Source organism: Spermophilus citellus (assembly GCF_964194105.1).
Source record: "Spermophilus citellus genome assembly, chromosome: 16".
Taxonomy (NCBI): domain Eukaryota; kingdom Metazoa; phylum Chordata; class Mammalia; order Rodentia; family Sciuridae; genus Spermophilus; species Spermophilus citellus.
Window position 1 is genome coordinate 51,405,933 of NC_138196.1, and position 23,033 is coordinate 51,428,965.

The 23,033-nt window shown below is 36.2% G+C and overlaps 1 protein-coding gene across 19 annotated transcripts in view; it reads left to right on the plus strand.

Moving 5' to 3' along the window:
• SORBS2 (sorbin and SH3 domain containing 2) overlaps positions 1-23,033 on the plus strand; it is an 86,861-nt gene that overhangs the window by 52,775 nt on the left and 11,053 nt on the right. For 11 of the 19 annotated variants that reach the window (XM_081269773.1, XM_081269778.1, XM_081269780.1 and 8 more), the window contains 5 exons: positions 5,918-6,006; positions 7,398-7,444; positions 7,815-7,929; positions 8,016-8,144; positions 10,163-10,363. In XM_081269773.1, the coding sequence (XP_081125899.1) occupies positions 5,918-6,006; positions 7,398-7,444; positions 7,815-7,929; positions 8,016-8,144; positions 10,163-10,363 (581 nt within the window). Of the gene's footprint in view, positions 1-1,510; positions 3,095-5,917; positions 6,007-7,397; positions 7,445-7,814; positions 7,930-8,015; positions 8,145-10,162; positions 10,364-23,033 lie in introns of all 19 variants that reach the window. The other 8 variants (XM_081269766.1, XM_081269764.1, XM_081269767.1 and 5 more) reach the window with 1 other exon arrangement.

The following is a 23,033-nucleotide window of genomic DNA, read 5'->3' on the forward strand; positions in this document are numbered from 1 at the left end:
GAGTGAGGATTGAATGAGCCCCCCTATGTCCCTCTGGACCTTCAGCTATAACCAAATCTGGAGCCATTGGACTCTCCTCCAATATCTTGGAGCTGACAAGAGAGAAGGACTTTAAGATGTATGAAGAAAATGAGCTCTAACAGAAAGTTCTATAAAATAGATTCAGCCACGTCACCAATTGTAGGCACTACAGCCAGTGCCACATTTAGAGCTGATCAGTAGCTGTGGAGATGGCTGCCCTGTGCACAGCGGGGACCCAAGCCTTCCAAGGCCTAGTGAAGTTGTGAGTAGGACCCAGCTGTTCAGGGGAATGAGCCCCATTCCTTGTACCTTTACTCAGATAAGTAGATGTGCCTTTACCAGATTCTACTCACTTGTGCAAACAAATATCTTAAGGTAGCAAGTTGGTTATGAAATGCCACTGATTCGTTATTCTTGGATACTACCCAGAATGTTAAAAGGTTTCTGATGAATTTAAATATTTGTTTAATAGTAGGGAGTGTTAAATTAACTTCCTTTCCCAAATACTACATATCTACTTAATGTGCTTATCTACTTTTAAAGAACTTGGGGAAGATCATAAGTCATGATTTGTTAATATTTTCCTGTACTAGGTTTTATTTCTAAAAACAAAACATCCTTAGATGTAATTTTGCCTCTTGTTTATTAGCTAATTTGGCAAATAAAAAGAAAAGAATATTTCCGTAGTTGTTCCAAACTGAGATTAGGTTTAGCTTTCTCTTATCAAATTTCAAACAATAAAAAAACCTCCCCCAGAAAAGAAGCATGATATAATTAATGAAAGTTTTACATTATATCCAGTTATCTTTATGAGAACAATGTGTCTAATAGGAGATTGAAGGTTAGCAGTTAAAGAGATAAATTACTTATCTAAAGAGTCTCTCACTATTTTTTTTCTTGGAAAAAATTGCTAACAATAGTTCACAGCATTTTTATTTTTTTTACTTTGGAAAATAATGTTTTCTATCTAAAATGCTCATGAAAAATTGTTTATCAGAGTTAAGAGAATATCAATTAATATAAGTTATAAATCACTTCTTACCCTATTGTAAATTATGAACCTCAAATCCTATCCCTCTTAAATTGATTAAGTTCACAACAACTTGGCCATCAATTGTTAATCCTCGAAGTTACTACTACCAGGTCATGCTATTAGCTTAAGAGATAGAATTGTATTTTTGGCACACCCTTTGGCAGAAAGATGTATTCATTAAGAAATAGAAATAGGTGTATTTACTACATCAGTTACTTGTTATACATGGTTTAAATGGCTCTAAAATTTGCAAAGCTGAATTCATTGAAAAGGTATTATTTTGCCTTAGGCTTTTTTCTCTAAAGTTGAAGCTACATGTGTTAACAATCACTGTCTAAGATAAACCACACTAACTGCTTTCTCTTTGCTGTGCTCTCTGATACTGACCTCCTCTCTTTGTGAACTTTTTAACTTCTCCAAATGTCTCTCTCCTGCCACGCTGCTCTGGATTAAAAGGTGGGGATGATAGCAAAATGTGTCCGTCCCTTTGCAGTTACTCAGGGATCAACGGCACCCCTTCCCCTGAGTTAGAGTACTGTAGCACTTATAGACAGCATTTGGACGTCCCGAGGGACTCACAAAGGGCCATCACTTTCAAGAATGGCTGGCAGATGGCCCGGCAAAATGCAGAGATCTGGAGCAGCACTGAAGAAACAGTTTCCCCAAAAATCAAATCCCGTAGCTGTGACGATCTCCTCAATGATGACTGCGATAGCTTCCCAGACCCCCAAACCAAGTCGGAAAGTATGGGCTCCCTGTTATGTGAAGAGGACTCCAAAGAGAGCTGCCCCATGACCTGGGCTTCCCCTTACATCCAGGAGGTTCGAGGTAATGGCAGATCAAGAATCAGACACAGGGCAGCCCACAACGCCCCAGGGTTCCTAAAAATGTACAAGAAGATGCACCGCATTAACCGCAAGGATTTGATGAATTCAGAGGTCATTTGCTCTGTGAAGTCGAGAATAATGCAGTACGAAAAGGAACAGCAACACAAGGGCTTACTCCACGGATGGAGCCAGTCCTCCACCGAGGAGGTGCCCAGGGACATGGTACCCACCCGCATTTCGGAATTTGAAAAGTTGATTCAAAAATCAAAATCCATGCCAAATTTAGGAGATGAAATGCTATCTCCTGTCACCCTAGAACCACAGCAAAATGGTTTGTGTCCCAAGAGGCGATTTTCCATCGAGTCTTTGCTGGAGGAAGAAAATCAAAGCAGACACCCTTCTCAGGTGCAACGGAGCTACCAGTCTAAAACCCTGGTGCCAATCCACATCGAAGTCACCAGCGAGGAGCAACCGAGAGCTCATGTGGAATTTTCCGACAGTGACCAAGATGGAGTGGTGTCTGACCACAGTGACTATATTCATGTAGAAGGGTCATCCTTTTGCAGCGAAAGTGATTTTGATCACTTTTCGTTCACGTCCTCTGAAAGTTTCTACGGCTCCAGCCACCATCGCCACCACCATCACCACCACCACCATCACAGGCACCTCATCAGTTCCTGCAAAGGCCGATGCCCCGCGTCCTACACGCGATTTACCACAATGTTAAAACACGAAAGAGCCAAACATGAAAACATCGAGCAGCCCAGGAGACAAGAAATGGACCCTGGCCTGTCTAAACTTGCATTTCTAGTCAGCCCTGTGCCTTTCAGGAGGAAAAAGAATGTGACTCCCAAAAAACAGACTGAAAAAACAAAATGTAAGGCTTCTGTATTCGAGGCTCTGGACTCCGCCCTTCAAGACATCTGTGACCAAATCAAAGCTGAGAAGAGGAGAGGAAGTTTGCCAGACAACAGTATATTGCACCGTCTTATCAGTGAGCTGTTGCCAGATATTCCTGAAAGGAATTCATCCCTCCGAGCTCTGAAAAGGAGCCCCACGCACCAGCCTTTCCACCCACTGCCTCAAGATGGTGCTATTCATTGTCCCCTGTACCAGAACGATTGTAGGAGAATGCCTCACAGTGCCTCTTTCCCAGACGTGGACATCACCAACAGCTACCACCAGGACCCGGAGAGTGCACTGAGTCTCCAAGGTGGAGGAACTTTTCTTGGGTTTTCCCTGTGGTCCAGATACTCACCTCCAGCTCTTCCATCCATTCGTCCATCCCATCGTTCCTGAGCTGTGAGAGGGACTGCTTGCATCGTTGTATGTTGTGAAGCAAATGTGTGTTGTGCAGACCTGTCTCACTGAATCTCTCTCATGTGCCCATAGTTACATTGAACTTCATGTGTGGCTTAAAGTAATCATCAGTTCACAAAAATTTACTCGGGAGCCAAAGCAAATCCACGTTGCAGCTTAGCACCAGGCTTCCAACAACTGTTACATTGGGATGACAAATTAAGCGATTTACTTAATTAAAAGGAATACTTTAGGGCAGAAACTATCTTTGAATATCAGTATCCTTCAGAGATCTCTTTTCTCTGTAAAATGAATCAAAACCAATAGTTTAATAAATAGCCTTTTATCATTTTTTATATTATTTTTAAAATTTTTAGAGCATTCACTCAAATAATTTGCTCACTTTCTGTATGGAAGGTATTATGTGAAAGCATTCAGAAAGCAAAACTGAAGGTATGAATAGTAATTGGTAGACATCTAAAGAGATTAGGATTATTTAATAATTTTCTCCCTTGAAAGGGCACAATTAGGATGAAATTTTTGTGAATGTATCTTTAAGCTGTATATATAAATGTCCCATTTCCATCGATCAGTGTATTCATTTTCTTTTCCATTACTTTATTTATTTTCCATTAATTTATTTACTTTTGCTATAACAAAACTTGAATTAGACTAGGTTAAAAGTGACTCCAATTCCCTTTACATAGATAACTTTAAAGTGGCAACACAAGAACAAATAGCAATTCAAATGCAGACTTTTTGAAGTTTACATAACTTAAAAGCATAGGGTGTTTTTAATATTTGTATCAAATTCTTTTCTTTAATTTTAAAGTACATCTGCTTACTATGTAAATTTTAAAGAGACTAGAGTGAACATTTCAGGCTGAAACTTTGGATGTCAATAGAGAACTTTATATACACTAGGTACTACCAAGTGCTGCACATCCATAACCTAGTTAAAACTGGCACAAACCAATGGGATAGGTGTTGTCAAAACCATTATTTAAAGTTGAGGAAATTGAAGCCCAGAGAATGCAAGCAGCTTGCCCAAGGTTACACAGATGTGGACGTAACAGAAAGGGGACTCAAACTCCTAATATTTCAGAGTTCATAATAGAAAATATAATTTCCATAGTCAAAAAGCACATAATTTAAGTTTCACATTGATGTAACTGATGTAGCTTGTTAGTTATTATACCACAAATTTATTTACTTTACTATTTATCTTTTTCTCATTCATATTATACAGCATGCTTCTAAAACAATAGATAAGAATTTTTAAAATCAGTTTCTACAATTTGAAATTTTCCCTGAGAATTGTTCTAATCTATTTTTTATAAATTAGTTAATCTTTAGTTTTCTAATATTCTGATGTAATTATCTTTCAATATTTTTGTGCAGATACATTATTGAAACACAATTTGACAGAGCTTTGAGCTACATATTGTTACTTATTTGTTCTTTAATGAAATAGTCACTTTACAATTACGTTTAGGTCAAGCAAGAAATAGTTTATATTCCATGGGTTGTAAAGTTAAATTTTGAATTTATAATCATGAAAGTGTCATGTTAATAAAAGTATGTTAGCTTACAATGTAAAATATACTCCACATGATCTTGTAGTATAAATGAAAATAACTAGTTAAGTTATACCTGAAATATTTGTGGCTGCATCACCTTTCTAAACCTAAAAACTTTGGAACTTACAACTCAGAATTTATCCTCATCCATCATGCAACTGACACCATTTTTAGGAATTTAATTCTTCTATATTGTCTAAGTAGCTGAATCCTCCAAACAGTGTTTTCTTCTTATGGGTCTGCATTTTAAATTATTTCACAAAAGGATAAAATAAATTTTATTTTTAATGCTTCTTGTGAATTAATATAACTAAATTTAGTAAAGGAACAAGAAAAAGAATTGACAACTTTTGACCCAGTTAACACTGGTAAAATTCTATGAACAGACTACTGGAACACTTTCAACCTTTAGTTACATTTCCATATGTAAGTCACATAAATGTGTAAGGAATAAGAAAATATTAAGGAACATTTGCAGTCATAATTTTGTAATGCAATTATTTATACTTTGCTAAAGTGAACAAAACCCCTCAATATTTCATAAGAAATTTGACAACTAATATGAGTTCACTTATCCCTTTTGTAATTTATCAGCTGAGCCCAAAGAAAGGTGTAAATAAAGAAAATGACTTAAGACTCAAGTATTTAAAAACAGAGGAAGAGAGAAGAGAAGGGACATTACTTTATCTTGTCATCAACATACTTTCTTTGATTTTATCTCTTTTTCATTTCTGCCTTCTTAAAATGTTGTTCCCCAAAATGTTTCTGTTTCCACAAATTGTTGTTACTTTCAAATACTCCAGCCACTGTAGACCTTATGATGTTAATTATAGATTGGCAGCAAAGAGAATAGAAATAGTAAGTATTAAAAATTTTTTGATACGGAAAATTTCTATAATTATGAATCACCTACACCAGGTGCTACAGTATAATTAATCAGCAATGTCACGATTTTGTTTACATATTTATGATTATAATAACCCTGCTACCTCAAATATTATTCCTTTTGAAACGTTCTTGTTTGGGGGTGTCTTACATTACAACTTTCTATTTACAAAATTTGGGGGCAATTATAGTTGGCATGTGGGAAAATGGGTGAAAAGTCAACTTTTAATGAAGTGGATACTCACTCTGACGGGCCCTGTCCTTTCCAATAGACCGCGAGTCTCCCAGAAGTTACTCATCCACTTTGACTGACTTGGGGAGAGGTACGCCAAGAGAAAGAAGAGCAACTCCAGAAAAAGAGGTAGTTGGTGGATTAGTGCTGTAGTCTTTTCTCCCATGACCTACTTGATAAAGCACTTGCCAGCCACACTTACATCCAAAACCAATAAAGAACTCAGACTGAATCATGAAAATAACAAACTAGAAAGTTTTCCTGGGAGCCTGAAATAAGACTACGAGCAGTTTGCACTCTGACCCTAGCTGCAGTTCTTCCCTGGTTATGACCAGCTTTGGCAGTGAGGCCTCCCTGGGTCTTGACCTGACACTCATGAAGTAACAGTTGATGTCTGAAAGAGCCCTGAACTGAGCTGCCTTGTGGAATGAGGGGGTTTCCTATGCACCATTTCCTGGCCCACTAGATCTAGGAGGCAACCCTAGGTCAGCTGTGTTGCAAATCAATACTGACCGTATAAATCATTTTTTGCTGGCTTACTTTGTTAGAGAGGATCCCTGTTGGGGACGGGGGACAAATGAAAAAAAAAAAAAAAAAAAAAACTTAACCAACTAGTTCTAATGACACTGCTCTTGGGAGCAATGTACCAACTGATTCTTTGTCCATGGCTCAGCCAGGGCTAGCGCTCTTGCTCCTAAACTGCCCTGGAGACAGGTGGACTTGATGGAAACTGAAAGCTAGACTTGGTCTGGCAGCCACTGCAGATGTTACAAGTATCTGATATAGTCCAGCCTGTGAACCCTTGTGAAGTCAGGAATTGTCCAAGTTTCCTGAAGTTTGTTAGAATCACAGGGAAAGAGAATAGAAGGAAAGGATTATTGGTTCCTGGGGAAGAAGCCAGTGTTGCTAACAGGGTGACTCAGGTAGATTCCAGGGGCCCAAAGTTTCAGGCTGGGCACAGGTCAGAGCACATCATGACTAAAAGATGAACAGCTGGTTGAGTGTGCTGAAGGATTCCTGAACCCTTCTGGAGACACAGGATGATTGTGACTCTACTTTCAACCATTAACTAACCTCTCCATGATAACTGGGCTAATATTTCTTGGCTAACATGTTAGTTAGCAGTAAAAGGGGTGATGATTTCCTTCATGTCTTTTGGTCCTTTTATTATGATTCAGAGTTTCTTCAGTCCATAGTGACCTGCCACAGTGATCCCAGGAAAAACCTTTGCAATAGCTAAAGTTACATCTAGGTCAGGATCTTCTGTGGGCATTTTATTATCCTATTATGACATTAATTTACGATAGTACCTAATTTGAAATATGACAGTGAAGAGGCCAGCTATTATATTGCTCTTATAACTTTAAATGCAGAACTAATGGATTTATTTGTAAATTGCATATAGGATGTACATCATATATGTTTAATCATTCCTTGAGGGTTTATATTGCATGTAAAACTATTCTCTTACAGGAAATCCGAATTTTAAGTTGGTGCTAACTGTTTACCATTCTTTTCAGAAATTGCCTGCTAAAGCTGTTTATGATTTTAAGGCTCAGACATCTAAGTAAGTCAGATAAGTGTTCTTCATATGATTTAAGTTGTCTTTAATTATGCTAGTAAGAGATAAATGTTGAAATGGGATGTGAAACAAGCAAGACCTGATTCCCAATTCCAAAATCCACTAATTAACTGGTTCCTTCAGAATTATTAATTGCATTTTAATTTTCCTATGATTTATATCATTTCAAAAGCATTTCTTAAGTTATAAGTGAAGTCCATGAATTTGCAAAGAAAATCCTCACCTAACAGAGCTTGATAGATTTTTTTACACATGGGAATTTTATTTACAAAATACAGATCTAATGAGGGTATGGGTCTTAAGAATAATTGCTGTGCATCCCAAGAAAAAGACCATTTAAACATCTCTCTTCCAGGGAGTTGTCATTTAAGAAAGGAGATACTGTCTACATCCTCAGGAAAATTGATCAAAATTGGTATGAGGGAGAGCACCATGGAAGAGTGGGCATTTTTCCAATCTCATATGTGGAGGTGGGTCCTTCTCCCTTCCCTCCTTGAGGGTAGAGGTTTCACTGGTCACCATAAATTCAGGAATAAATTACTCTTTTTCTTTATAGAAACTCATACCTCCTGAAAAAGCACAGCCTGCAAGACCACCACCCCCAGCCCAGCCAGGAGAGATTGGAGAAGCTATAGCCAAATACAATTTCAATGCAGACACCAACGTGGAGCTCTCGCTGAGAAAGGTAATCCAGATATTTTCTTTATAGGAGCCTTGGAAAAGATTGTATATTCTTAAAACTAAAATAGGTTATTTTCTTCCTTAGATATTTTTGTGTTGTCTCCATTTTCTGTGACGAAATTCTTGAGGCTGCCTAGAGTTAGTGTCCTTCCAGAGGCACCACCCTGTAGGATACAGAACTCTCAGATTCCCTCTGTGACTTAGTCTGGGAAGCAGGAACCCAAATCTTCTTCAAGGGGTGCATCTCTGAATATCAAGAAGTTATACATGCAGGACTTCAAAAGGAGAAAGCACTCTAATACACTTCAAAATATTCTGTTACCTTATTATTCAATTTTTTAAAATGTGTCCAATACTTATTTTTCTCCATCTTCGAATCAAGGATGTCCCTCAAGATCCTTCCTTCCTGGGAGAAACTCTTTTTCAAGAGTCATCTCTGGGGTTGGGGTTGTGGCTCAGGGGTAGAATGCTTGCCTAGCACACGTGAGGCACTGGTTCAGTCCTCAGCACCACATTAAAAAAATGAAGAGCCATCTATGCTTCTTTGACATGCTTCCTTGACATCTTCTCTGGGCCTGATCCAAATTTCTCTAGCATCCTACCAATACTGAAGTCTCTTAACATTATCTCTTTTCACTTGCCACTCCACATAGTTGAGAATGTTAAATGAACTATTTTTATTGTTTGCTGGACAATGACATACATGTGTTTGAGGCGACCACTTCTGTATACAATACAGAGAAGTAGTAATATTAATTAGAATGGTCTGGAACCTCCCAGGCCTGCTGGGTGGAATCTTGCTCCATATGCAATAAAGTTCTGGACCTGGCAGAACCTCATTTCATTCTCTCATTTCAGTCCTAATTCTGCATCATCAGCTGATTCTCTGCTAGCCTCCCAGCATTACATGTACTGTATTATCTTCAGTTTCTTATTTTAGAGAAAGGCTTTCTAAGTACATCTCATAGCTCACACAATAGCCTGGTGACTGCGTGTTCTTGGTGTGTTAGAAAATCAGGGCAATATTAAGACTTGGGGAGATTCATTTTTCATCATTAAGTTCTACTCAGTGATGGTAGGACATGTTAAATAAACCATCCAGCACTTTGACAAAAAAGAGAACCTTCAATTGCGTAGCACTTGAAGTATGGCTTCCTACTGTCCTGAAGCTATTTAACCAATGTCACTTCCACCACTCTTTCAGATGCAGTTGTCTAAACTTCTGTATGTGCAGTTGCAGGTTTGTGGCTTAACAGTAGCCTGCCTACTTAGTTCTGGGCCATGTGTGGTTTTGAGACAAAATTTAAATTAGGATCTGTGGCATTGGCTTGGTCACTTTAGGAAGAGCAATCATGAATGTAGACAGTAGCCAAAGACTCTGTTCAAATATTTAATGCCCAGTATGGCATGGCCACCAGTCAGAAAGGATGCTGGCATGACACAGTCCTGACACAGCCGGGCGATTTCAGTCCTGGCCACCGCTGTGGATATTCTAGGGTTCTCTCTTTGCCCCGTCTTTTGCATTCACTCTTTGTCCCTACTTAGTTCACATAGATTAAAGAAGAAAAATGGTGTGCTATTCTACTTTATCCCTTCCTGAGGACAATTTCTGCAACCATTTTAGACATACTTTCTGAAACTTTTCCTGAAAAAGCTCATTCCTTTGAATTTGACAAAGATAGCATGCTGCTACTGTCATTAAAACATTACCTTTAAATTAGTCTGCTTTTTGAAATAACTCATTGCACACAGTACCAGTATGAAACATATATAAGTGTATCCACAACCACCAAGCATCCTTAGGGAAGATTCTAATGTTATAAATGGATGGTTTAGTTGCATGAATGTCAATAATCTGGTTTTTTTCTAGTGAGACCTTTCTTGCATTCCCCTAATTAAGCAAAACCTAGAAGTGTAAAACTTTCCCAAGTGTAAAACTTGTTAATTAAGAAACAATAGCAGTTATGCATTTAATATTTTTGCGTGCCTATTTATAATGCATTTTCTTAATGTTCATTACAGGGAGATAGAATTATTCTTCTTAAAAGAGTTGATCAAAACTGGTATGAAGGTAAAATTCCAGGAACCAACAGACACGGCATCTTCCCTGTTTCCTATGTAGAAGTCATCAAGAAGAATACAAAAGGTGCTGAGGAATACCCTGACCCTCCAATACCCCACAGCTATTCTAGTGATAGAATCCACAGCTTAAGTTCCAATAAGGTAAGAAAATATTCTGTCATATGAATATTCTGTCATTTTAAATTTGGGAGCTGGTAGTAAGATAACTAGTATGTGATTTTAGACATTAGATCAGACTATCACATGCATTGCAAAGATGGGATTTTACATACTCTGGTTCCACACATGTGAGTGCCATTTAATCTTTCTCAAATAGGTGCTGGCATAGGGTTAATGCTTGCTTTTGCTAATTTTGTTTTCAAGTTAAAATGTTGGAAGAGAAAACATTAGTATCACAAAACTTTATATGGTATTTATCTATATTTCTTATATATATTCTTCAACTTTATTTTTTCTGAAGTTTGATTTTATATAAATATAAATTTTGTATCATGATACATTATTTTATATGCAGATACAATTACAATTTATATATATATATATTTATTATATAAATATTTATTATATAAATATTTATATATATATAAAATTCATAAAATTCCATGTATATCCCAAGATGGTGTATCTCAAGAACATATGGTTATTAGATTGATAAAAATCTCATTCAAATCTTTATAGAAAAAGAACGAAGTAATTCTTTTAAACATTAGAGACTAATTTGGCTTATTAGTTTGAATAAAAATGTTGTAGATTATTAGAAGTCTTCAAATTTATTCATTAGTTTGGGGGCAAGTATATGCCAATTCTACTATTTCCTTTGAGCTAGTAGCTGAAGATTATTATCTATCTCCATATGCAATTTATTTTTTATTAGTTTCTCTTTTAGTTGTACATACTTTTAGGGTTCATTTTGAAACAATTATATGAGTGTGGAATATCAATATGCAATTTAAAAGAGACTCTACTTCCTGAATTTGTTAACAAGTAAAAGCTGTCCTCCTACTGTCTTTACTCCAAATGTGAATTTTTTTCTTATTTTTCTGTTGAATTATAATGCATTCTTCTTTATGGATGGTAATTTGGGGTTTCTTTCTCCTTTTAATTGACTTCAAAGTATAAACTTTTCAATTGCCAAAGAATTGTTTCCAAAATACTGTTAAATACTTGCCAACATTTTCAAAAATTATTGTTACATAATTTATTGTTTTGCTTGAGATCAAGGCTAGGATGTAGAAAAGTAAACCATCCAGAGTTAGCAAAATAAAACAGCATATCAGCCATTATGAAATCGTGAAGTATATGCAATGCAAGATCATTTCAAAGTCATGTCCCCAGAAAATTAAACTACTCCTGAAAAAAGAGACTTAGGAGAATTTTAAATAAGTAAGTGATAGAATGTGTTCTTAAGAAACACCTTCTTTTAAAGGTCTAAAGGTAGGCATTTTACTCATCGTAATCCCCTTTAAAGATTGGGTTTCAGTTGTGGGAAATTACTCTCAATTCTATGTTCTTGGACAATGGTATAGCTTGGTACTATCCAGTTTTGTTTGATTGTGAGGTTTTCCAGAATCTTCCTGAGTATATTTATTTTACCACTTAGGACTTAGCATTTAAAGATCAACATTCTTACTTCAGTAGTTCTTACTGATAAAGAGAAAAGATAAGAATCTCTATTCAAATATTTGCCTTATCCACCATCAGTGAATTTAACAAAACTGCCAGATAAATCTCAAGCAATTGTACTTTTAAATAAAATTGTATAAGGAAGAAAATCATGTCCCTATACAGGTCAATTTAAAATTAAAGAACTTCCATGTCCCCTAATTAATGATAACAATATAATATTTTAGATTATAATGTTTTAATCTTTGTGAATATAATTTAAATTGGTATTTTCCATTTTTTTCTATAATACCAGGTTTTAAATAGAGGAGTACACAAATTTCATTAATAACAAATTAGTTTATTCTCATTGCTGGGAACAAATACATTGAAAGTTTATGTCCATAATTTGAAAGAAAAACTTACTGGTTTCATTTCAACTGGGGATCCATGTGATGATGTTACTGGCTTAATGGAGGGAAATTCCCAATAGCGTTGCACTGAGTTATTTTCAGGAAGAGAAATGTTAGATATTTTCAAATGATGAGACTCAAAGTAATGTCACATCTTTTATTTTCTAACTGATATTTGCAAATAGGAGCTCATTAATGATTTTCAAATCACCCTTTGACAATTTTAAATGATGTTTCTTGACATAGTATTTCCATCTTAGGGGAGACTCAAATGTAAGTTGATATTATTTCTGATATTTTTGCTTTTAGTACAATAGAATCCCATTAGAAAGAAAGTAGAATACTTGTATGACTTTTGTATTATGGGTACATTTTTGTGATATAGGTATCCTGAAATACCTAACAACTTTTGATATAACCAAGTCCATGGTACAACTAAGCACTTTTAACTGTTAACTTATATATAGATGACTATGGTCATAATGGCACTTATAATAGTAGTAGCAGATAGCAATAGTAATAGTGGTGTAATGTAGTATAATGATAATAATGATGATAAGGAATTTAAAGACCCTTCTTTCTCACCCAAATAATAATCCTATCCTTAAAAGAGAGTCAGAAGTAGTTATCTTGAATTATTGTGAGTTTCAAAGACTTTCAAAATCTAATTATTAAAAACTTTTGTTATGTATACTAAAGACCATAAAATAGAACTCTAAACAATAAATGAACTTCTATAGACTCTCAAATAAGACTTAGGTAATTTATATGTTGTTGAAAATTCAGCATCTGTGGGTTAGGGGTACAGCTCAGTAGTAGAGCACTTAAAATTCAACACTTACAGGACTTAACAGGACTTAACACAGTTCACATGTACAGGCTCACTTTGTATCAAGTGCTAAGCAGCTTAGAGTACCCTGTAGTAACATGCTCAGATGAGTTTTATGAGACTTTGTGCCATTTTTGGTACTCCTTGCTGAAACAACATCATATTTCTTTTTTTTTAAGAAAAACTAAATAAATTCATCTAATGTCCCATTCCTATTATAAGCCACAGAAATCAAAAGTTAGGTGGGAATTTGATGTGTACTTACACATACTAAGGCCTACGGTCCTAGAGTCCTTGCTGCATGTGTGAAGTATTGTCCTAAACAATCGACTAGAAAGTGCATCTCCAGAATCTTTCTTGAAAATTTTTTGTTTCCAAACAAGTCATCTACTTGGAAAGCACTAAAGCATCAGAATATATGTATAGCATATAGCACGTTTTCTTGTCCATCACAGATAGATCAATGTATGAGACATTGCTAAGCAAGAACTTCTAGAACTACTTTTCATGAACTTGCACAAAAATTCAAATTTACCATTTTGTTTAAATATCCAAAATACATCAGTAATATTAAAATATATATACATTAAGATTAAGCTTCATAAATTATACTCCCTTGGGCTTATATAAAATGTCAAGCCTCGGAGGCAGAACAGGAGACAAGCAGAAGTTTATTCCATTAGCATCTTCTTCTTTTCTGTGTAAATAGTTACTTTGGATATTTTTTTTTTAATTTGAAGCAGTAGTTATATGAATTCAATTTATTCTGGTTATGGGTTTCTGTTCTTGAAACGTATTTTTGGAACTTATTCATTTAGAAATATGTTCATGTATAATGGTCCATAATACTTCATGTGATGTATCATAATGACCTTGAAAACATGAGTAAGGAAGTCTTGAGAGTTCAAAAGATTGGGCAATGCCTAAGGAAGCAAGAACAGTAGATAAACTTAAGGAATAAAACACACACAAAAAAACCCCTTAGCTGTTGGTTCTCATTTTACATTAACATTTTCCACAATAACTTTGAATCACAGTTTAAAAGACTGAATATCATCTAAATGAAGTACACTATTAAATTAAATCTCTTAAAGGTTTTGATGTCTGTCCTCATACTCTCTATGACCACTTTATCTTCTCATGTAACACAATCTTTTCCAAAACTAGTAGTGTTTTATTGTTCAAGTTGCTTTCTTAAATTAGCATTAAATGGATTGTATGTATTTAAATTTCAACACAATTTCTTCCAATCTAGGTATATTCCAAATATCTTAAAATCCATGTCCATGTTAAACATAGACTAATTTTTATATTCATTACCATACCTTTCCTGCATTTCTCTGTCTCTATGTTCTTACTCATTATTATTATTATTATTATTATTTTATTTGCCTATTTTTTTAACTTCATAATCCCTGCTCATTTCTAAGTTGGCTTCCAGCGAACCAGCCCTTCCTCCCATGCACAAAGCTTCACCTGGCTCAGACAAAGGAGCCTTCCAGAGAAATGGCCAGAAGTGGTTGTCCCCGACAGAGGGGTATCCACCAGCAAACTCTTTGTCCCCAACACCATCTTCTTTTCTGGACAACTTCTTGGATGAATTAGAAAAGTTTAGTGCTCTAACCTTACCAGGTGACCAAGCCAAACCAAATGGCCTGGAGGAGATCATCCTTGAAATTAAGGAGGAGCCTCCTGTTCTCCTTCCATTGCCTTCAGCATCCCTAGCTGCTGACTCATGTCACTCTCTGTCACCTTCCCCCCACTTGAGCGTGACCCCATTTGCAGCCCAGCCTTACAATACAAAGCCACATCAGGATCCCATAAAGACCACTCGAGACAAGTTTGCAGATGGGAAGAAAATGAAGAGAGGCTTTTCAGACCCTGAAAGGGTTCTTGAAGTACTGGGTGATAAATTTGTGTCCTCTGCATGTACCAATGTGTGTTCCTTGCCTGAAACCCTCCCTGTCATTGGAGAGGAAGATGAGGAAATCTGTGAGGGGGTTGTGTCAGGCATCCAGAGGTGGCCAGCAGAATCTCAAGAACAAGGTGTCTTGTGGTGTGGCCATGATGGCACAGAGGTGACGCCAGAGCTGCACATTGAAGAGGAGGAAGAAAAGGAGAAACATGGCTGCCTAAAATATCCAGTAGGCATCCCCACAGATCCTAGGATCTCTAAGGAAGACAGCAAAGCAGCAAAATCCAGTCATGAGGTATTTAACTTTGCCTAACAACCCAACAACTAACCAGGCTTACTGTACTAAGCTAGGATAGTTGATCACATTAGTAAATATCTACTGATACTGCCTTAACAGGTTTCATTACAAAAAGAACAAGCACTGTGTGAGTCAGGGTGGAAGAATGAATGAAAACACTCCATATTTTAATAAAATGGTGCAAACATATAATTCCAGCACCAGATTATTTCTTTATGAGTATAAATTCACATTTTAAAAGTCTTTGTAATATGTAGCCTTTTATAAAATTCCAGTTTTAATAACAATAGCTAATGTTGAAGCTCTTACTGTTGGGCAGTTTTCTAAACACTCTGCATCTTTAATTTTTGAAACCCAATGAGATGGGAAATATTATTATCTGCACTATATAGATGAGGAAGCTGATGCAAAGACAGATCAGTCCAATTCCAAGACAAAAGAACAGTAGACCACACCTCTCATGTGATGGCACTTTGCAAAAAAAGTAAAATAACATAAAATATAACTTTATATTTTATAATAATATAAAATAAATAAAAAGACAAATAGTCCTCCCATCATTTTTTGATTTTTCTGGAGAGGTCATTGTTTTCAAGTTGGTAACTACTTAAGAATTATGTTCCACAACTTCTTCATACAAACAAAGGACATCAAACAACAGCGTTAATCACAAAGAGAGAAAATTCCCTAAAACGTTCATGCGTACACTTTTCTCTCTTTTTAAAAAAAAATAAATTGATTTCTCAAATGTGTATTCTGCAAGCAAAAAATAAAATATAATTACTTGCAAGTACTGAAACTATAAAATAAAAAGAAAGGTTCATAATATGCTTCTATGCCAGTCGTTTTTTCCCATGATTCCTCTATTTCCAAAATAAAAACCCTGCCATGCTTCCTTTGCATAAAACAGACACACTACTTCATCAATCACAGAGAGAATTCACTAAGTTAAACATGTTTCTAAAGGAGTTACTTAATAACTAATTTTCCCTTCAATATAATCAGTATTAAGATGTTTTTAGGTACAGGAAGTGGCTCAATTCACAGGCTATCTGCCTGCTGCAAACAGTACACCAGGCTTGGCATATGCCTTATGGGGGGAGCCCAGTAGCCAGTTCACATCACACAGAGAGATCATCACTTCTCTTGTTTCTAAAGTGATACTTAGAGTTTGTGACCTACTCTCCAAGCAAGTTACAAAGGGTCATTACAGGGTCGTAGATAGTTTTTGTCTTCACATGTAGTAGAAGCTTTCAAATAGACATGAAATGGTAGAATACATACGTTATCTCCTCACCCCCAATTTAAACCAATTATACCCATTGGGACTTTTGAATCAAATTCAAAAGAAAAAGAACAAAGCAAGAATTTATCATAAATATCACTTCCCAGGATAACTTCAAAATTCATTTCAGTTTGGAGAATATTCTCTATAAAGACTTTGCAGCCTCATTCTGGATATGTGAATAATCACGTCTTGTTTTTCCTCAATCTTTAAGCCACCTTCATTTTCTTCGGGAGATGGAGCGTCTACACCTTTTCCCAGCCATCTGCCTTCCTCCCCTCCATTCCATTCTCCCTTGGCCTCTGTTTCTGACCTGGTCTCTACACTTTCTCAGCCTACCCAGCCCTACTCTCCTCTCCTCCCTAAATATTCTTATCAACAGGAAATAAGTTCACCAAAATTAAAGGTAACTGCATCTTGAGTCTTGAGTGTGGCTTACTGCATGTTTTTAAATGAACTCAAGTAGATGTATGCATTTAGAATCTGTGGCATCTTACAAGCTCTAAAAAGTTATACAAGTACTGATTGCTAACTTTTAACATGATAGCATGGCCTCTGTTCAAAAATTTAAAAGTTATATCTTCATAGTAACTAGACCCAGGTTGAAGAGAAGAACAAACTAAAAATTAATATTATCATAAAAAACAACGATCATTAGATTTTTTATTGGGAGTCAGCTTGAGAACCATCCCATTCAAAGGTGTAAGCTTTGTGCCTGTTATTCTCTCCCACTTCCTAGTAAATTCATTACCTCCCATCATTTCCCTCCCACCCATCAGCAGGAACAGCAGAGCCTAAGAGCAGAATGGTCTTTGTCATCGACTGTCTTGAGCCGAGACCTTTCACAAAGGTGGAATAAATGGGGATGTAGGTAGGATGATTCTACTGTTGCAGTTGACAAAGCATCCATCTCTGACACTTGCAGGCTGGCAACTCTGTTGGTATTGAACTCTTCCTTAAGATCATATTTTTAAAATTTTTTTAACAAAATTAATGACTGGCCTTGGAAAGAGATAATGATCATCACAACACGAAATCAGTCCGTCACAGAAAAGATTTGCTTCTAGGCTCAGAAAGATCCTGAAATAGTTCCCTTTTGGCAAAGGTGACAGATTTCAAATGAGAACTCATCCTCATATTTAGTCTTTTGAATATGAAATGGGGGTCTCTGCAGATGAAAGTTAAAACTTTGGTAGAGCCAAGTTTTTATGTTAGGGAACTCCAACACCTGAACAGTGCCATTTATACAATCTTCAACATCTGTGTTATCACATCCCTCCACCAGAACAGTCCATCTATGTGAATTCACTTAGGTGTGGAAGGAACTTTTGAAAACTGAAATACTTAAAAGACTATTTGCTCTTTGTTCTTAGAGATTTTACCGTTACTGGCAGAAAATAATTAGAAAAAAATTTAAGCACTATAATGCCACTTTATATAATGTCTAAGGCTAAGAATTGTCTCCCTTGCTTTCTGTGGTTTTATTTTTAAAGCTAGTGTATTTATTACTTGCCTTTTAGTACTAATTCATCAGGCCTTTAAGCTTTATCAGTGAGTGAAAAAGGAACCTTAGAATCTGAGTTCTCCAACTTAGAGACCAGACAGAGGACTCGACCTTATAGCATCAAGGACAAAACTAAAATTTAGAAAGTTTTATTCTCATGCAAGAACCTAGTTCATCTCATAAATTCTTCAGGTCCCAGATGCTTATAGAATGATATGAGAGAACAGAGACATCAAAAGAATACTTTAATAACTACATAAAATAACTAACTCCAGAGAAAATGTAAATGTTTTTTCTATAAGATTTTATCTTACATTGGGGAGCAAATCTTGATATTTAATCTCCCATTGAGTTTTTTTAAAACCTTATAAATCTATTTTCCTACTCTTAGAAAGAATATAAGTTGGCTGGAGTTATTCATGCTGAGTAAATATAAATACAAATTGAATCAACTCTGAATTTTTACACTTATTGCAAAGAAAGAAACCTAGCACTGAAATCAAAGAGAAAATACCATTTTAATAATCTTAATAAGTACAGCAGAGAATGCATGAAATAATTGCAATAACAATTTTATCAACCCTTATCAGCCATTATTCAGCCTATGCTAATTCAATGTCATTTTATTCTTTAAAATTATATTCTCAGACCATGAAAAATCTGTCATGTGCAATCCATAAAAGTAAAATTGACTACCACTTTATGGATTATAGAATGCTGAAAGATAAACAAATTGTAAATTTGATGTATAAATAATCCAAATCCAAGATTTTTTCCCTATTTTTTTCAGTATGTTTTCAAATTAATTAGTTTTTATAATAAAAATTACTGTAAAATCAATCCTCTCTGAGATGTACTTTTCATTACATCCTAGAGAACATTTTGTAGAAGAGACTTATAGAATGTGGATTCAAATTGCAATGAAAGCACTTAATGAAGATAGAGAACAGCTTTTTCTTGGATTTCTTCCAAGAAACTCATTTCTTATGGTCCCACAGGGACGTCATCATCCTAAAGCAACCCCATCCAATCTGAGCCCCTTGAGCAGTTTCCAACACAAAATTTGGCTCCAATTCTATGTTCAACTGATTTTTTTAGCTGTTACTGTCCACATCGTTTTTTTCCCCCTCTGTCAGCATTGATATTATAGAACCACTGTATTCATCAAAATCAGAATTCCTGCAGTCCCAGAAAACTCAAAATAGTTTTAGCTTAAACCTGGCAAAAATACATTTCTGACATAAACATAGAATGTTCCAGATTGGAATGGTGGCTTCATAGTCACCAATAAATCCAGGAAATACCCAGAAATTACCTGTATTGCATCTTTCAGAACTTACCATACAAATACATCTGAGTACAAAGAAGGTTAGGAAATGTAATCTTTACTCAGAATGGCCATGAACTTGTCCAACATCCTGGGTCCCACTACTGAAGGCGAAGAAGAAAACGGATATCAGAGAGCATCAGACACTTCCGCTGCCACCCTTAAGCAAACCTGCCAAGCTCATTTCATCCCAAGAAACTATTGATTTGAGGACAATTATAAATAGTTATTGTTAAATTTCCCCTAAATGAGAAAACCACATGTTTTATTTAAAAGTATTTTAGTTCTACTAAAGGTCTTTTAAGCTAAATCAAATGCCAGACCCTATATTACTAGATCCTGCCCCCTCGTAAAATCTACTCCCACACATGGTTGGCTTATTTGCTGTCACAGTGAAGATCTTACTTTGAAAAAAAAAATGCTAAAACAATCAAGCTTTAGTTAGGGCAATATTTAGATTTAATTATATTTCACCATTAAAAAACATCTCTTCTTATACATGCTATTAGAAAATTTTTCCTCTTGACAGTTTCCAAGAAATTTGATGAGTTTCCATCTCACTTTGTATCTATTCAATAAGCACAAAGAAAGCAGGTCAGATTTGAGGGTATTTTTAACCCAGTAGTTAAGTACTCTGTTAAAAAGTTAGGCCAAGGCAGGAAGCTCATGAGTTCAAAGTCATCCTCAGCAATAGTGAGGCTCTGAGCAACTCAGTGAGACCCCGTCTCTAAATAAAATACAAAAAGGGCGGGGATGTGCCTCAGTGGTTGAGTGCCCCTGAGTTCAATCCCCAGGACAAAAAAAAAAAAAAAAGATAATTTTTATTTTGTATTCATAGCCATGTACTTTGCTTTCAAATTCCTTCCCCATGCCAGCTTCTTTTTCTGCTGTGCCTATGAGCCCCATATCAATGCAGCATCTGATCCTGAGTGTAGACACTGTGTGGAGCCCTCAGAACAGCTGTCTGCAGACTCTTAACCCTTCCTGCTCTGCTGTTATTTAGGAGTTTGGCATGCTGGGTGTGCATGGGAAGACCAAGATAGGAAAACTCCTCCTGAGACTGCATCATGAAGATGAGAACTAACTAACTTCTTATGGCTTTTCCAGGCTGATTTAAAAAGCGAGATATTTGTCCTGGGTAAACCTCCTCGTAGCCCAGTGATGTCTAAGAGATCCTGCAGCTCACCTGGCAGCAGTTCCCACAGGGTAGGGTCAGATCGCACCCACCTTGTGACAGCCATCCTGGCCACTGTCCCTTTCAGTGGGCTGGCTCTTCCACAGTTGTCCTTGCTATGATCTGACTGTGAAGTAGGGCTGAAGAGAGACCCTTGAGAGGAAGTTACCAACTGATGATGACCAGTGAAATCAGATCAACAGGAAAATCCTGATCTAAGACTTGGGGTCATGGCCTTCCCTGGTGTGTGTGTCAGGTTTCCCAAATCCAAAAAAGACATGATCAGTTTCCCACAATACAAATAAGGGCAGGAGTGTGTGCAGTTTTCTACATCTGTCTCATGTTTCTGGACTAAATTGCTGCTTTCTAGTCACTGTGTATGGTGCAAAACCCAAAACTGCTGCCAATCATATATTGAACTCACATGCTTTCAGTGATGTCGGCTTCTATGTCAATTTGTTCAGATTTATTTTAATTCATGATCCTTGTGTCAGAATGTGTTGTTTGTGTTGGTGGTGTAGGGGTGAACATAGCTGCCTTCCCAAATGTTTTGTTGCTCCGGTGACAAGTGCTACATTCACTCAATGCTCCTTTTATCTCCAATATTGCTCTCTGGAGTCCATGTACTCCCAATTTTTTGACAGCTTTGATCAAACTTAAAGGTCCAATTACTGTCCCTTTAGCTGCTTAGTTCTATACCATCTGCAGCACTTTAGAATGAATGGATTCTAAATGGAACTGTCACTTCTGGGGAACGCAGCCAAGAAGTTTGGGAATTCTCATCTGTGCATACGTCAGGACTCCTTTTACCATTGTTAGTTCAACAGGCCCTGGTTGAGTTTCACTAGCCAATTACAAAGTTGTGGCTCTGCATTTCAAGTTCCCAAAGGCTTCATTTCAAGTTTTCCTTTTCCATTTTTAAAAATATAGATACTGTTCTGTGTTTATGGCATTTTGTGCTTTTTTTTTTTTTTTTTTTTGCTTTGCATAGTAAGACCTTGTTTTGTTGCTGAAGCAATCTTCTGTTGCCATAGAGAGAGAGGAAGTCAGTTTGTAGAGATTCTTAAACGCCTTTAAATGGCCTTCCAGAGCCAACACACGCACACAGGTAATCTTTTTCCAAAATTGATAGAGCTCATCCATAAATCCCCATTGGTCAATGAACTGGTATGCTTTGGATCACTGCAAGTTAGGTTACACATTTGTGTGGACCATAAATATTCTATTTTCTTTCCACTTGTGCAAAGTTGTGTTTACTTTCATAATTTAAGAAAGAAGAAAAATAAGCCTATAAACATAAACTTGGTACTGTTATTAGGAGATTGTGAGCTATTTGTGTTGATAAATACTGCTATTAACATTTTCTGGGAAAAACTTGACTTAACTTTAGAACAATTTATCATGCTTTCAAAGATTTTTCAATGTCAATATTTAAAGTAACAATTCATACTATTTTCACAATGATGTCATAAAAGATATATGAGCTCACAGTTCATGTAAGCCTCTCAGAATGTCACAAATATATATGAATCCTCCAGGAATACCTTTGCAGAAGCATAAATAGATTGGTTTTCAGACAGACTATACCTCACATGAGAAGGGAAAGTATATCTTCTTCTGATGCCAGAGTATCTAGGATAGGTCAAACCAGTTTCTTTATGAGCAGTGGTTTGTGGTTGATCCTGGCTTTGAAAGTTAGCATGTGTTAAAAACCTGTCTTTCATCTTTGACAGCATTAAGAAATAAATAAATAACTACTCATCAACCAAAATAAATAAATAACTACACTAAAAGAGAAAAAAAGATTGTTACATTGCTAAGGGGGAAATTAAATACTTATGGTACCATAAAAATAGCACGGTGCTGCACTGAATTTTATAAATTTTATTCTACTTTTAAGATTCATCAAGGAAATATAGGCATGATACAATTCAATTCTTGCTCAAATTTTCCAGAGCAGTGATTGTAATGTGTTAACTTGAAAACCATCTTCTTGAGCTCACAGTTCGTGTAAGCCTCTCAGAATGTCACAAATATATATTCTTCTATATTTATCTCAGCCCTGTTAAGCAGTTATGAGTAATAGAAATGCCTGGGCAGATAGTTAAAATAGAAATGAACACAGACCAAAAACATCGGTGGCTGACAAGTGATTCCTTCTCAAGAATGTAAAATGTGGGAAGGGAAAAACATGGTTAGGAAAACAGGTGATTGTTCATTCCACATCATTCTGTGGTCTTTAAAGTATCCTTTCAAAATTAATCCAGGCTGAAGGAATTTGGTGAGAGCTGACCAAAGGCAAAAGCAACTTTTAGTGTGTTGCTGTCCCTACTCACCATTAGGTGGCAATCAAGGGCAGATATGGCACCAATTCTAGGGTACATGCACACTGAGCAAAAGATGGTCTCCTGAGATAATTTGCTTGAATATCTTTACAAAGCATAAACACCTATCTTAGAGACAA